Source organism: Etheostoma cragini, chromosome 16 (genome assembly GCF_013103735.1).
Source record: "Etheostoma cragini isolate CJK2018 chromosome 16, CSU_Ecrag_1.0, whole genome shotgun sequence".
NCBI classification, from domain to species: domain Eukaryota; kingdom Metazoa; phylum Chordata; class Actinopteri; order Perciformes; family Percidae; genus Etheostoma; species Etheostoma cragini.
The window spans coordinates 16,409,136-16,421,587 of NC_048422.1; the positions used below are offsets into that span (position 1 = coordinate 16,409,136).

Sequence of the window (12,452 nt, forward strand, 5' to 3'; positions counted from 1 at the left end):
TCAAGTGCAAATTAAATTAGCCGTAGAGCAATTTTAAGCTTGAAAAAAATTGTTTTACTTCCCACACAGACGCATGGTTTTCAAGATGTAGATCAAGCTTCTTTTTTATTTTTCTTTGCGATTCTTGTTTAAAAAAAAAAGAAAGGAAAAAAAGCTTTCCCAGCTCCACAGGGATATTGGTACCCCTCAGCACACTAATGCCCGACCATTGGCCACGTACAGGGGATTTCATCGTCTTACATTAGCTCAATCAATTATTTACTGGGGCATGCTGGTAACCGGGCTGTAATTTCAGTACACCCAGTGTTCCCTGCCACTCCTACCTCTGAGGCTTTGAGGTGGTGTGAAGTATTCTTCCTGTCTTTAAGCTGTCACAGTGTGTTGTTCCAAAACAAAACATACTGTAAACAACAAGACACAATACCATAACTGTGTTCACCATGTTCACTCAATAGGGGGGAACTTTTATTAGAGAAATGATTAACAGCAATTCTCATTTTTCTATCCATTTACGTGCTAACAGTTATTGCCCTATAGGTAGTGTCAACTCTGGTTCAGAGCACATGAACATTGTATGTGTAGTTATTATTTTACATATTTACACATTGGAGTCCAAGCAGAACTATTTATCATAACATCAAAAGAAAAATACCCATGCCGTAGGTGAAATATATGTAAATAAGCTGTGGTCACACCATGCTTCAAGAGCCACAGGAAGAACTTTATCTGATCAGCTGATCCTTTTTAGACTTTCTTTATATAAACAGTGAAGAGGACCATGTAACACCTTGTATATGCTGCTTAAATCTGCTGCTGGAAATTCCTTGCGGGAGTCATCACAAAAGGGTCAATAAAGAGAAGTCTAAGTCTAATGCTCTGCTGCTTTCTGTTACAAAACATTTTAAGCACTTATCTTTTTCCCCCACTACAGGTGGTTTTGGCAGTGCTCCAGTGTTTGGGAGCCCCCCTTCCTTTGGTAGTACCCAGGCATTTGGTTCTGCAGCAGCATTTGGCTCAAGCCCTTCCTTCCCCAACAACATGGTTCCCTCGGCTGGTAAAGTCTTTGGCGAGGGAACAGCAGCTGCCAACATGGGAGGATTTGGGTAAGAAACTATATATGCTCTGTGAAAGATTTAAAAGACAGAAGAAGTATGGCAGTAGAATGAATACGTCTAGACACACTTGGAAATATATACAATATGGCTGCATGTTGGAACAAGTAATGAAGAACTAATGTGTTATTTGTTTGAATTAAACACAACCCATGTAGCAAAATGCCAGCCCCACCCCATCTACAGAGCAGCAGGATTTTGCTTGCAGGGTGGTCCAGATTTCTTTTAGGAACCGGACCATCTGCTCTCTGGCTCTCAGTGTGCCATCACTAAGCATAACACATGAAGCATTGAACACATTGGTAAACCCTCCATTACTATTGCAGTGATGATGTGATAAAATGAAATAAATAAAGCAAGTTTCGGAAGCCCAATTGAAACGTCTATTATGAAGGGAGGTGGCTTTCACACTGTAATACCCTTTTTTTTCTGACTAAAAAATCTTAAATCAACCTCCGTTAACTAAATAAGAAATTGTCCAGCCGCCAGCAAATCAACCTTATTTTAGTTTAAATTTCATTTTAAGATAAAATGGATAATTTTAATCTTTTCCTCCTTCCCATCATTTCCACTCTAAGGATTTCTCCAGCTTTCTCAACATTGTTTATCCACCATGTTCATGCGTTTGGTAACAGTCAGCATCCTTATGAGCCCAAAACTATGGAGCTCTGTGTAGGACTGGATTATTCCCCTTAGATAATCTCACTCTGGGGCCATGCTTCCTGCAGATTAAACTGGCTTGATCCCTCTCCCCCTTTTATTCTCCCTTTTCTCTCCCTTGGGAGTCAATGGTAGTGGGATTACCACTTAAACCCCCGTCTCTCAATCCACACACACACACACACACACACACACACACACACACACACACACACACACACACACACACACACACACACACACACACACGACACCTTTTGCCCTGTAGCATGTTTACTTGGAAGGAGCTAAACAAGGAATATAAACCCAGTTTTGTCTCTTTGTACAAATACATTGCTGGTTGAAAGCATGGCTGCTAAATGACATCTAGACCCATGTTTTAGTATTTTAATTTGTTTAGTCAGGCCCACATAGTATCAGATTTTTATTTTAATTTAGTCATTGTTATAGTTTTACCTTATTATTACTATGAACCACATCACAACGTTTGTGTCGTCTTTCGTTTTCAGATTTGCTTCACCTCCCAGCGGCCCATCCTTTGGTGCTCTAGCCAATCAGAGTGCGCCATCATTTGGGGGCCTGGCCCAGCAGGGCTCTGGGTTTGGAAGTCAGCCCAGCAGCTTCTCGGGCTTTGGACAACAGCCACAAGCAGGAGGTAAGTCTACTACTTTAGTTCCCCTTGTTTTTCCTTTCCCCCCCTCCCCCCCCTCATCATTTTCAAATGTCTTCTTGCTCACCAGCACTGAGTTGAATATTGCAAGCAGCACGATCAGTGGCTCAAGTGTAGTCAATATACAATTCCACCAATATCATTGCAGCTGAATAGTAATGACAACACACTATCTTATAGCTTTTGAGATCAGTCTGATATACTTCTTTTTATCTTATAAAGTTATACTACAGTAGCATTGCAAATCACAATTGTAATATCCCACCACTATATAGGGGTTTATCTTATGTTTTTGCACTTCATTTTCTTAGCTGGGGATTTTAAGAAGCTTTGAAATGCAGACATACATTATTTATTATTTAAATAGTAATGAAAAAAAAATCCTAATTTTCATGCCTGACCCAAAGGTAGCAGATCAGATTTTTCTTGCTGTCTTCCTCACCCTTTTTTTCTCTCTCTCGTCTCCTTTATTTGTTCAGTCACCTTTGCTTCTCTTTAATGGCTTTGTTTGTTAATCATATACATATTGTACAACCGGCCATCCAGTTCCATCCATTTCTCTTTTTGCTTCTTCTCTGTCTCTACCTCTGACATGCCTGGGTGGCAAAGCTTTGCCTGTGTCCAGTCCTGATACTTACACAGCACACAGATGATTGTTATAGATAACTCATGCTGCAAATTAAGAAGTGCTTTAGGATTTTGGCACACTGATCATATTCATTGTGTTTTGTTTCTACAATCAGCCAATTAAACACTTTTTCCCCATATCATAGGTTTCTCTGGAAACACCTTTGGCTCTGCAAACCAGTAAGTGTGGTCATCACATTTAGTTGAATTCACTCTTTTTTGTGTGTGAACTAATGAATGCATAGACCTCTTTGGCAGAAGTGTGTTGTGCCTGTGGTGTTTGAACTCTGCTGAAGCTCATATCTTTCTTCCACAACACGGTTCCCCTTAGAACCTTTGAGATTTAATTCCAATTCATGCACCCTCATTAATTTCCTACTGTCTTTTCTTTTCTCTTCATTCATTTACAATCAGACTCGGCTTGAAAGCTATTTCACCATATTGAAATAAAGGAATAATACATAAATGCAAGTATCTTTAAAAAGTTGATCCAACAAATAAAAGCATAAATACTCTACACATTCTAAATATATGGTATTTACTATAATACATCATTCTGACCCTCTGTGGAAAGTTGCTGTCCCTGAAATTGGTGGTGTGTGATTAAATGCTCTAATAGTGCTTTCATACTAATTGCCCCCTTGTTATTAGATTTTCATTCTCATCCTATAGTCTCCTTCTCGGTTTTTCGTTTCTCCATTTCACTTCCTACCTCTACTTCTCTTATTACTGCTTTTCTCTCCGTTTGCTGCTGTGTGTCACATGGCAGTCAGGGTCCCCTGGGGTGGGTTCCTGTGGAATGCACTCCGAAGTGTGCAGGAGTGTGTCGACGATCTTTTTTTAGTTCTTATGTGACTTTCTCACGTAGTAAAGTCAGCTTGATGCTTATTGTCGTCTTTGCTAAACTCTAAATATGTATTGGATTGAATTATTATTTTTGTTGCAAATATGCAAAACAAGCCTCTTTAATTTTTGACTGAAACTCAAAGTCTGAATAAAATAACAACAACTTTTGTTCTATAATTTAACGGTCAAACACAACCAGACCAAGAAACAACAGCAACATTAAATTACTGATAACTGATTAACAGAAATCATCAGCCCATCACTGAGTCCTGTAAAACTCTCACATATTCACTGCTTGAAAAATCATTGGAAATTGTACCCCTTAAAATCCCCATTTTCCTCTATAATCTTTCTCCTTTAAAAGATTTAAAAAAACGCTCCTCAGCATCACTTAGATTATCTGTCTGCTTGTTCCAACACTTGGATGCAGCTTTATCAATCTTACGCTCAGAAATATTCAAATCCAACATACAATATGTTAATAACAGCACCATAACATCAAATGGAAAACTGTACAGGTCTTGTGGTAATTCTAATAATAGTACGACAACTTGGTACCGTTTTAAGCATTGAAGCTCTTTTCAATAATCTCTCCCTCTCTGCTTTGTCTGTCATTTCTTCTTCCAGATCAAGTCCACAAACATTTGCCAGTTGGAGAAGCTAGTTTTATTAAACCTCCACGTCACTGCTACAGTACTTTCTGCAATCAAGCTCTTTGTGCCACATAATGGATGAAGGGAAGATTATGTTGCATTGGTTAAATACAGTAGATTAGAAAATGGATATACAGGCATTTTCTTTTCTAGAAAACTTTATACGTTTTCAAGCCGCATGCTTGCAATTCATTCTCTATGTATAGATTAATTTGGAAAGGTTTATGCCTGAGCTTAGTATTTTCTTAGACACAGAAGAGAGAAGTATTGACATCCATGCAAGCAGAAGACGTGTTAGTGAGGGGGGAGGGGGGGAGAACTCTTCCTACAAGATTTTTGAAAATCAGAAAATTCTAAATCTTTTTGGTCCGTGACCTTCTTCAGAAAATGTCGTACATTGATGCAGTTTACTTGTCATTCTTTGTTGTTCTAACATTCAAACTCCAGAGTGAGTTTGGCTTTTAGGTTCATTCTGTGTCCAGCATTTTAAAGTTTTTATTTTTTTTCAGCACTTTTAAAACATAGACATGCAAAAAACCCTTCAGGCTTTCAACAGTTCACGCATTCAATTATGTTAAATTGTGTTCTCAACATGGCTATACCAAGAAAATTCAGTCCAGTTGTAGATGCCAGCACCCTCGTAAATAATTGTCAAAAATGTAAACCCATGTAAAATTTACCAAAATTAAAACCAGCATTTTGAACCATAATAAAAAGATTTTTGGTCTGAGGTGAAAAGTTATATTTCTTTCTTTTCAAATCATTTTTGCAGTAAATCCCGCTTGATGTATATTTTTACGTGAAAAAGTGGAAATAAATGAAATTTCGCAAATGATTTGTCTATTCAAAATTGTATTTATTAATGCAGTCATGTTAATAGCTCATTGATTATGCTAATTCTTGCTAGTGATCATCGATCATATTTTGGCCTCTTTACTAATGTAGTGCTTCTTTACATTCTTGGATGCAAATTTAAAAAGCTTAAAATGTAAAACTTATCTAAAGCCTTCAGCATGCTCCTTGGATAAGGGACAAGTACTCTTACATATTTCATACTTTGGTTATGTAGGATTTTGTTGAATTTAATGTGCTGCTAAACCTTTACTAAAACATTTTGACATACATTGTAACAGCATTTCACAGTTGAAAAATAGGACATCACTGTGCTTAGGATTTCCTTAATAAAGAGTGAAATCAAAATTTAAGCCATACAAAACAAAGCAGTTTAATTCAATATGGCGTGAAGAATAGTCTGGCAGTAAGCCCCAGGCCATGTGTACACGGTTCACTACTTAATGCTAGATCCTTGATATGCACATCATTCCTCCATCTTCAGGAAAGAAGTCATGTACTTGCATACAGAGCTAAATTGGGTTGTGGGAGAATGATGATGGGGATCCATGGCATGTTGTGGCATTTGGTCATTATCGACCGAATTACATTCCCGGCGTATGGCTGTGGAGCGTGTCACCGCCACTCTGTCCATCCTTATCTTGTGTCTCTCACCGAACGGTGGCAGAGATCCTGGTCGCACTGAAGTCGCACGGGAATGTCAGGGTCCTAAAATGTGACCTGCACACACCCTGAAATGTTCATGTCCATATTCCCCTAATAGTCTATAATGTATATAAGCAGTAGATTCAGTTACTTTGTAGATGTGAAAATAATTGGCTATGAATAAATCATTTTTTGGGGGTCTGTCGTACTGAGCAGCGTTGTATACATGATCACATTGATGTTTGATCAGCATCGGCTCTATTTGATGGCTCAGGTAAAGAATTACTACTGGCAGATTAGAGAGGCACACGGGCAGTTACAGAGCCCAAAGTCTGTAATGCTTTCAGCTAAAGCGGATGAGCTTATGCGATTTTCCGCACCCACTTCACAACTAGCCCCATGAAAGCATTAAAGGCATTGTTTTTTATAATTATTGTTATATCACAAATAGAAACGGAAATACTCAAGAGTGACTCTACTTGTTTCTTGTGTTCCTTACGATGGAAAATCTCACAAACACTCGGGAGAATGGCAGCTGTCTTCATGGAATCCAGATAAAAATAGCTTAGTCAAAACCACCTCTCACCACTCTCCCAACCCCACCTTCATCCTCTGTGTTTACCCAGCCTCCTCTTCAGTGAGTGATGGTCAGCACATCCTGTCATGCTTTGCTGACATATTCATCATCTCTGGATGTGCCACTGCACTCCTCAGTGGGTGCATCTCTTGGGTCTTAAGGCATTTCTGTGAACATTGGTGAAAGCTACTGGTTCTGGTCACTCAAGTGTCCCCCATCCTTCTACCAGCCAGGCTGTTCAGGTCATACTATTGTGTAAAGTGAGTGTTATCCAGGGAATTTATGAGCACCAGCTCGTCTGATAGAGCATGCAACAATTGTCTCTCATGGGTAATCTCATTGGATTTTTCAATCCAATAATCCACTAACAGACGAGGGAGACCTGGCCCCCTGCTTCTCTTTGCATGCTGTCCTGAGATGGTGGGGCACTGCGGATCTAAGGCCTCCCACTATTTGGATATCGGCACCTAAGAGTAGCAACTGTTGTGAAAAGTTTCACAATCTATTCAGGAAGATTTCCAGACACAATTATTTCACAGCTGTTGAGTTTTCTTACTTTGCAGAACAACAATATAAGACTGATTCCGACAACTTGTATTCATAACATTACATAAAAGGAAAGTCTTCTCATACTTTGGTTTATGACCAAATACCTGCAAAACTACTGAAATTCAGCTGTACTTTGTTTGGTTTATTGTTAATTAGCAAATGTTAGCATGCAAATACTCCAAATTTAGATGTAAAACACTGTACATATTATAAGTGCATAGCATTTGAATATTAGTGTTGTCATTGTGAGCAAGTTAGCTTACTGACATTAGCGTTTCGATCAAAGCACCACTGTTCCTAAGCACCGCCTTGCAGAGCCGCTAGCATAACTGTAGACTGTTGGTCTTGTTCTACATCTTTTTCTGTGGACGATTTCAATTTTTCATATAATTTCATGAATCTGCATACGGATACTTGACTTTTCTTAGTTAGGTAATTGGATGTATTCTTTACAATGTTTGGCTTTCACATGTAAAATAGTTATACCTAGTAAAAGAGGCCATTTAAAAAATAAAAAAAAAACATTGCTAAAAATCCATAGCAAGTGACAATATTTGCTTTATACTTTGCCGTAATCTTGCATTGTCACATTTACTATTAACATTTATTTAAAATGTTATCGTATTTTAGTTTTCTTTAAATCTTATAGTGTGGAACGCTTCACCCACAGCTTTGTGTTTGTCCCTTATTTAACTGCTGTCGCACAGCCCTTCGGGTTCTGGTACGATAGGTTGCAGAATGGAAGGACATGATCACTTTGTATGCCAGTGTTCATGCTTAAATGCTAAGCACAGCTTTAAGCATTGTAGCGGCGGCACTGACACAAGCATCATGCATGATAAATAACACCAGAGCGGCTACTGTATGCCAGTAAATCCATCCCTACCTCACAACCTTTAATTTACCGACCTGCCTCAGTTCTTCCTCTTCACTGTATTTCCCTCACAGGGATAATACAGTTCAGTGGCATTACTTATCCTGATACTTCACAGGAGCTTTATACGAAGACATTTAATTTCACTCAGATGCCATTTAGATTTCCAAGTATACAGAAGAAGTCAACACTGCCTCTCCGTTTATGTGCGCACAACAGAAACCGGTGCATGCAACAGCAATTTCAGCACTTGCTCTGCATGTGGATGGATTACTGAGAATGGGCTTAAAGTCTTATCTAATAGTCTTGATCATGGATGTTAGGCATTATCACAGATGTCAGGGGGGAGGCTTTGACCATCACCAGAGCCCCACAGGAATAGGGCTGCGTACTTTAATAGTGAAATACTTTTTTTAGGCACCGACCGAATTGCCTCTAAAGTATTAAGTATCGAAAAATGCTTCGTCATTCAATGCCTAAAGCCGCCTACACATTCAATTGATTTCTTATGGGGAATTTGCCGCTTTGCACTTGCAAAGTTAAAATTATTTAGACTTTGACCTAGTTGCCGTAGACCTTGGAAGCGCAACCAATAAGATGACAGCTGTTGTTACCTAGCAACGGGAAATGGCCTCCTTGGCGCCCTCGATGACGGCTACCTGCGCTGCGCTTTGCTCTGCGCCTTACCTAGAGGTGCGTAGAGAGCAAATAGCTTATCGTGTGTAGGCGGCTTAAGGTGTGTATCTCACCAGCGTCAGTGAGCCAATAAGCATGCCGAATGCTTCTACCAAGATCTGACGTTTGTGATTGGCTGTCCAACGTTACGCGTTGCAGAGACACGCAGTGAAAACTCTACGTTACACACAGAGACAGGGCTCCCGTAGCAGGAGCTGGAAAATAAATAAGATTTGTGCCGTAATCTTTTAATTTTGTATTATTTTGTAAAATTGGTATTGAAAAAATATCTGTTTGGAACTGGTATCAAAGTCACAGTATTGGTATCGGTACCCGTATCTAAAGTTTTTGACCAATACCCGGCCCTACACAGGGAACATCATGTATAAATCAGCCAGACGAAGGGAAAAGGATGCCATGTTGGAGAGCATTGCTCTGTCTGTCAAGTGCACTTGATTTTAGCCCCTTGCTTTGGCCCCTTAAGCCACGGCTGTTTTTCTAGGTAAGAGCTGAGCCACAGCGGGCTTCCCAGCATTCCCTCTAAATTTCCCACTCGGGTGAGCATTCCCTGTTTCTGTAGTGCTGGCATCCTGTTTGAGCTTGAGCTTGAGCTTATGGTCTCAGTCATCAATCAGGTTTCCTCAACCTCTTGAAGTACAATTTGATAGCAATGGTTTTGATATCATTTGTGGAATCTGTTTTGCAGCAAAGACTTGCATTATTTAGTCAGTATTCCTTTTAGAGTATTTCAGTTACAAACAGTAACTGTATAAATTCTCTTATTTGCTGAATCTAGGACTTTCCCCTTTTCACTAAGCAAGCGTGCATTTGATCGCATATTAAACACTGCTGGTGTCAGCAGATGTCTTGCATTGCCCACATTTAGGGTAAATAAATAAAGTAAATCCATATTTGCCCCAAAGAATTATTGCCTTTTTCCTCTGTTTTTTGTCAATCAATATTCAAAATGTTTGCTGATGAGACATTGCAATGATCTGGCACAAATAGTATTTATTTATTTGTGGCGTGTTTGTCATTCAGCTCTCTGGTCTGTTCAAACAATAACAAAACGTCAACTTGCGCGTGTTCTAGAAAATAAGATTTCCAGAGTTCCTTGTCAACATGCATGCTTTTTTCTTTATTGTATGTTTGTTTTAACAGACATGTGGCCAAACTAATGGCTTTCTCTCTCATTGGTCAAAGAGGATAAGCATTGGAATCATAGGCCATGTACTCACTAAGCTTTTACATTAATTACATCCAAACATGTTTGATTGCACATATTAGAGTATGCCAGCCAATGTAGATCCTGTTCCCATCTCTTGTTGTTGCTTTGCTTTAGTTAGATATAGTCAGTGTACCCTTTGCCAGCTTGTACCCTTCACCATATATTAAGATATAACAGTAAAAATAAATGTCCTTAATAAAACCCCACCAACAGATAATGTATTGTTTCTGTTTTGTAGTTTATTAGTAGGATCAGCGGTCTGACTTAGTCTACTGCTGTAAATAATCTTTATGCGGATATTTAAATTGTATATTGATAAAATAAAATGCAAGTAATTAGCTGATAATCTTTTTTGTGTAAAGTAACATGTTTTGGCTGACCATTTTCTAATAATGTACCCTTATAAAGGTCTTAAAGTCATAACTAATGACTGTGCCATTAGGACTTTGGCAACCTAACATGTCATTAATGGATTGTAACTAGTCTATAAAACCTTACTAAATGATTAAATGACCAGTAATAAAGCCAATAGTAATACATTATTTCTAAAAGTTGCTAGAATTGTGCATTCAATGCATTTTTTGTTCGACGACTGAATGGCTTGTTGATGTATGGAGGTGCTACACATGGCACAGCGGTGTGGAATGACGAGACATGCACACATGCCTTTGGCATTGAAGAATGTTTTGCACTTTGTCCTTACTGCTATCAATCTTAATGAACTTTTTTTTGATGTTTTTGACATTTCTCAACAGTCAGAGAACCACATGAGATTAAAAAGGCCCAGACATGTGAACGTGTCTCAACCACGTGGCAGCACATCATCACCTGGGACAATACCACACCGACACTGGCTGTGTAGCTGAAGAATGATCAATATGGCCTCAGTAAAATGAGTCCATTTGAAATTATAAAAAAAAAAAAAAAAAAGTTACTCTTTCTGCTTTTTTTTTTGTTTTCTTTTTTTAAATATTTTGTAGACCTGTTCTCATCCTACTGGATTTTCTCGACCTTATGTAAGCCGCTTTAAATTGTACAACTGTGGAGAGAGAGAGAGAGAGAGATAAATTAAAATAACTATGAAATTAAAGGAGACTAAGTCTTGTGTTTTATTAATGTGGGTGAATGTATTAATATTCACAGAAATGAATTATGTACAAGGCAAGTTCAGGGCAGATGAGGTGTTCAGTTCAACTTCTCATAAAGTAGTTCAGCTTATAATTGTGTAAAGGATGTAGATGCTTTCCCTCAGGAGCTGCTTGTGATGTTTGTGTTCATTACAAAAGCCTTGGTACAGTGTGCGAGATGTAGCATCCATCTGCATCACATGCTGTCGTTACTCTGATGGCAATTCAAATTTGGCCTATAAGCACCCTTGTCACAGCTTGTGGGATGTTCAGTGTTTAATGGCTAACATTAATTTACTTGAAAATTCCACTATATAATAAGCCTTTGTTGTCTTTATTTAAGCCTTAGTCTGACAGTCCAGATGTATTCCTGATGTATAAACACCAATCTCTTACATAAGTGAGGTTGTAATGTGAGCGCAACAATGATTTATTTACTTTGTTGCAGCATTACATTAAAAATTACATTATATTATCTACTGGCCTTGAAAAAAGCATCGAATTCAGTTCCCTGAGAGACAAAAAAAGGTCTTAGAAGGTATTAAGAAGTCTTTTTCATTTAACTCACAAGAGTCTTATAGAATAGAAAATATATTTCTTTTGCCTGTTGTAGCCAGTAATCTCAGTGTATTAGCCCAAAGTGGAATTGTGGCGGAAGTAGACTGTGTTCCCAGCAGGCTGTTTGATCCTTTTTGTGGAGTTTCAGACATGTAGCAAATACTGTCACTACGGCTAACCGTGTCTAGCAAAAACTTAATTTATTAATGAATACACCCATTTTCTGTCACTTACATGAGTCCAGGTTGTGTTAATTACCGGTAATGTCATCCTTAGAAATTGTTCTATATACTGTTAGGGGCAAAAAACAAATGGGATGTATTCATCATACTTCCATGCTGTGATTGGTATGATTGTAAAATTGTTAATAAATTGCATTTTATGTGGTATTAAAAAGGTTTTAACAAGAGTTAAATTTGACTTGGAGAACTCTGAAGAAACCCTGTGACTAATACTATCAGCAGGAATTGCAAAACTTGTGACTTGAGGAAAATATGTGTCACAATTGAACTCCTTCATTGTTTCTCACTCCATTCAGTTGTCCTGTTTGTGTTGACTGAAAATCCAACAGGCCAAACGGGATATTACAGTATTGAAAGCGCAGTGATCTGAACACGGTGCAGTCTGTGTCTTCAATTTCTGATAATTTCGTAACAAGCGTAAACATCACAGTCCGTGCCTTCAGAAAGTATTGATTCTTTGTCAGCACTGCATAAACACTTTCAATAGAAGCTTTAGTTTTCCCATTTTCTTATGGATGGATAAAAAAGATTGCCAATATTAATACATCCTCACAACT

The 12,452-nt window shown here is 38.4% G+C and overlaps 1 protein-coding gene across 5 annotated transcripts in view; it reads left to right on the top strand.

The window, feature by feature from the left end:
* nup214 (nucleoporin 214) overlaps positions 1 to 11,063 on the top strand; it is a 38,374-nt gene extending 27,311 nt beyond the window's left edge. For 4 of the 5 annotated variants that reach the window (XM_034896470.1, XM_034896471.1, XM_034896469.1 and 1 more), the window contains 4 exons: positions 932 to 1,103; positions 2,282 to 2,427; positions 3,216 to 3,249; positions 4,543 to 5,306. In XM_034896470.1, the coding sequence (XP_034752361.1) occupies positions 932 to 1,103; positions 2,282 to 2,427; positions 3,216 to 3,249; positions 4,543 to 4,579 (389 nt within the window). In that variant the 3' untranslated portion in view covers positions 4,580 to 5,306. Of the gene's footprint in view, positions 1 to 931; positions 1,104 to 2,281; positions 2,428 to 3,215; positions 3,250 to 4,542; positions 5,307 to 10,723 lie in introns of those variants that run through there. The other variant, XM_034896472.1, reaches the window with a different exon arrangement.
* Positions 11,064 to 12,452: the final 1,389 nt, after the last annotated feature.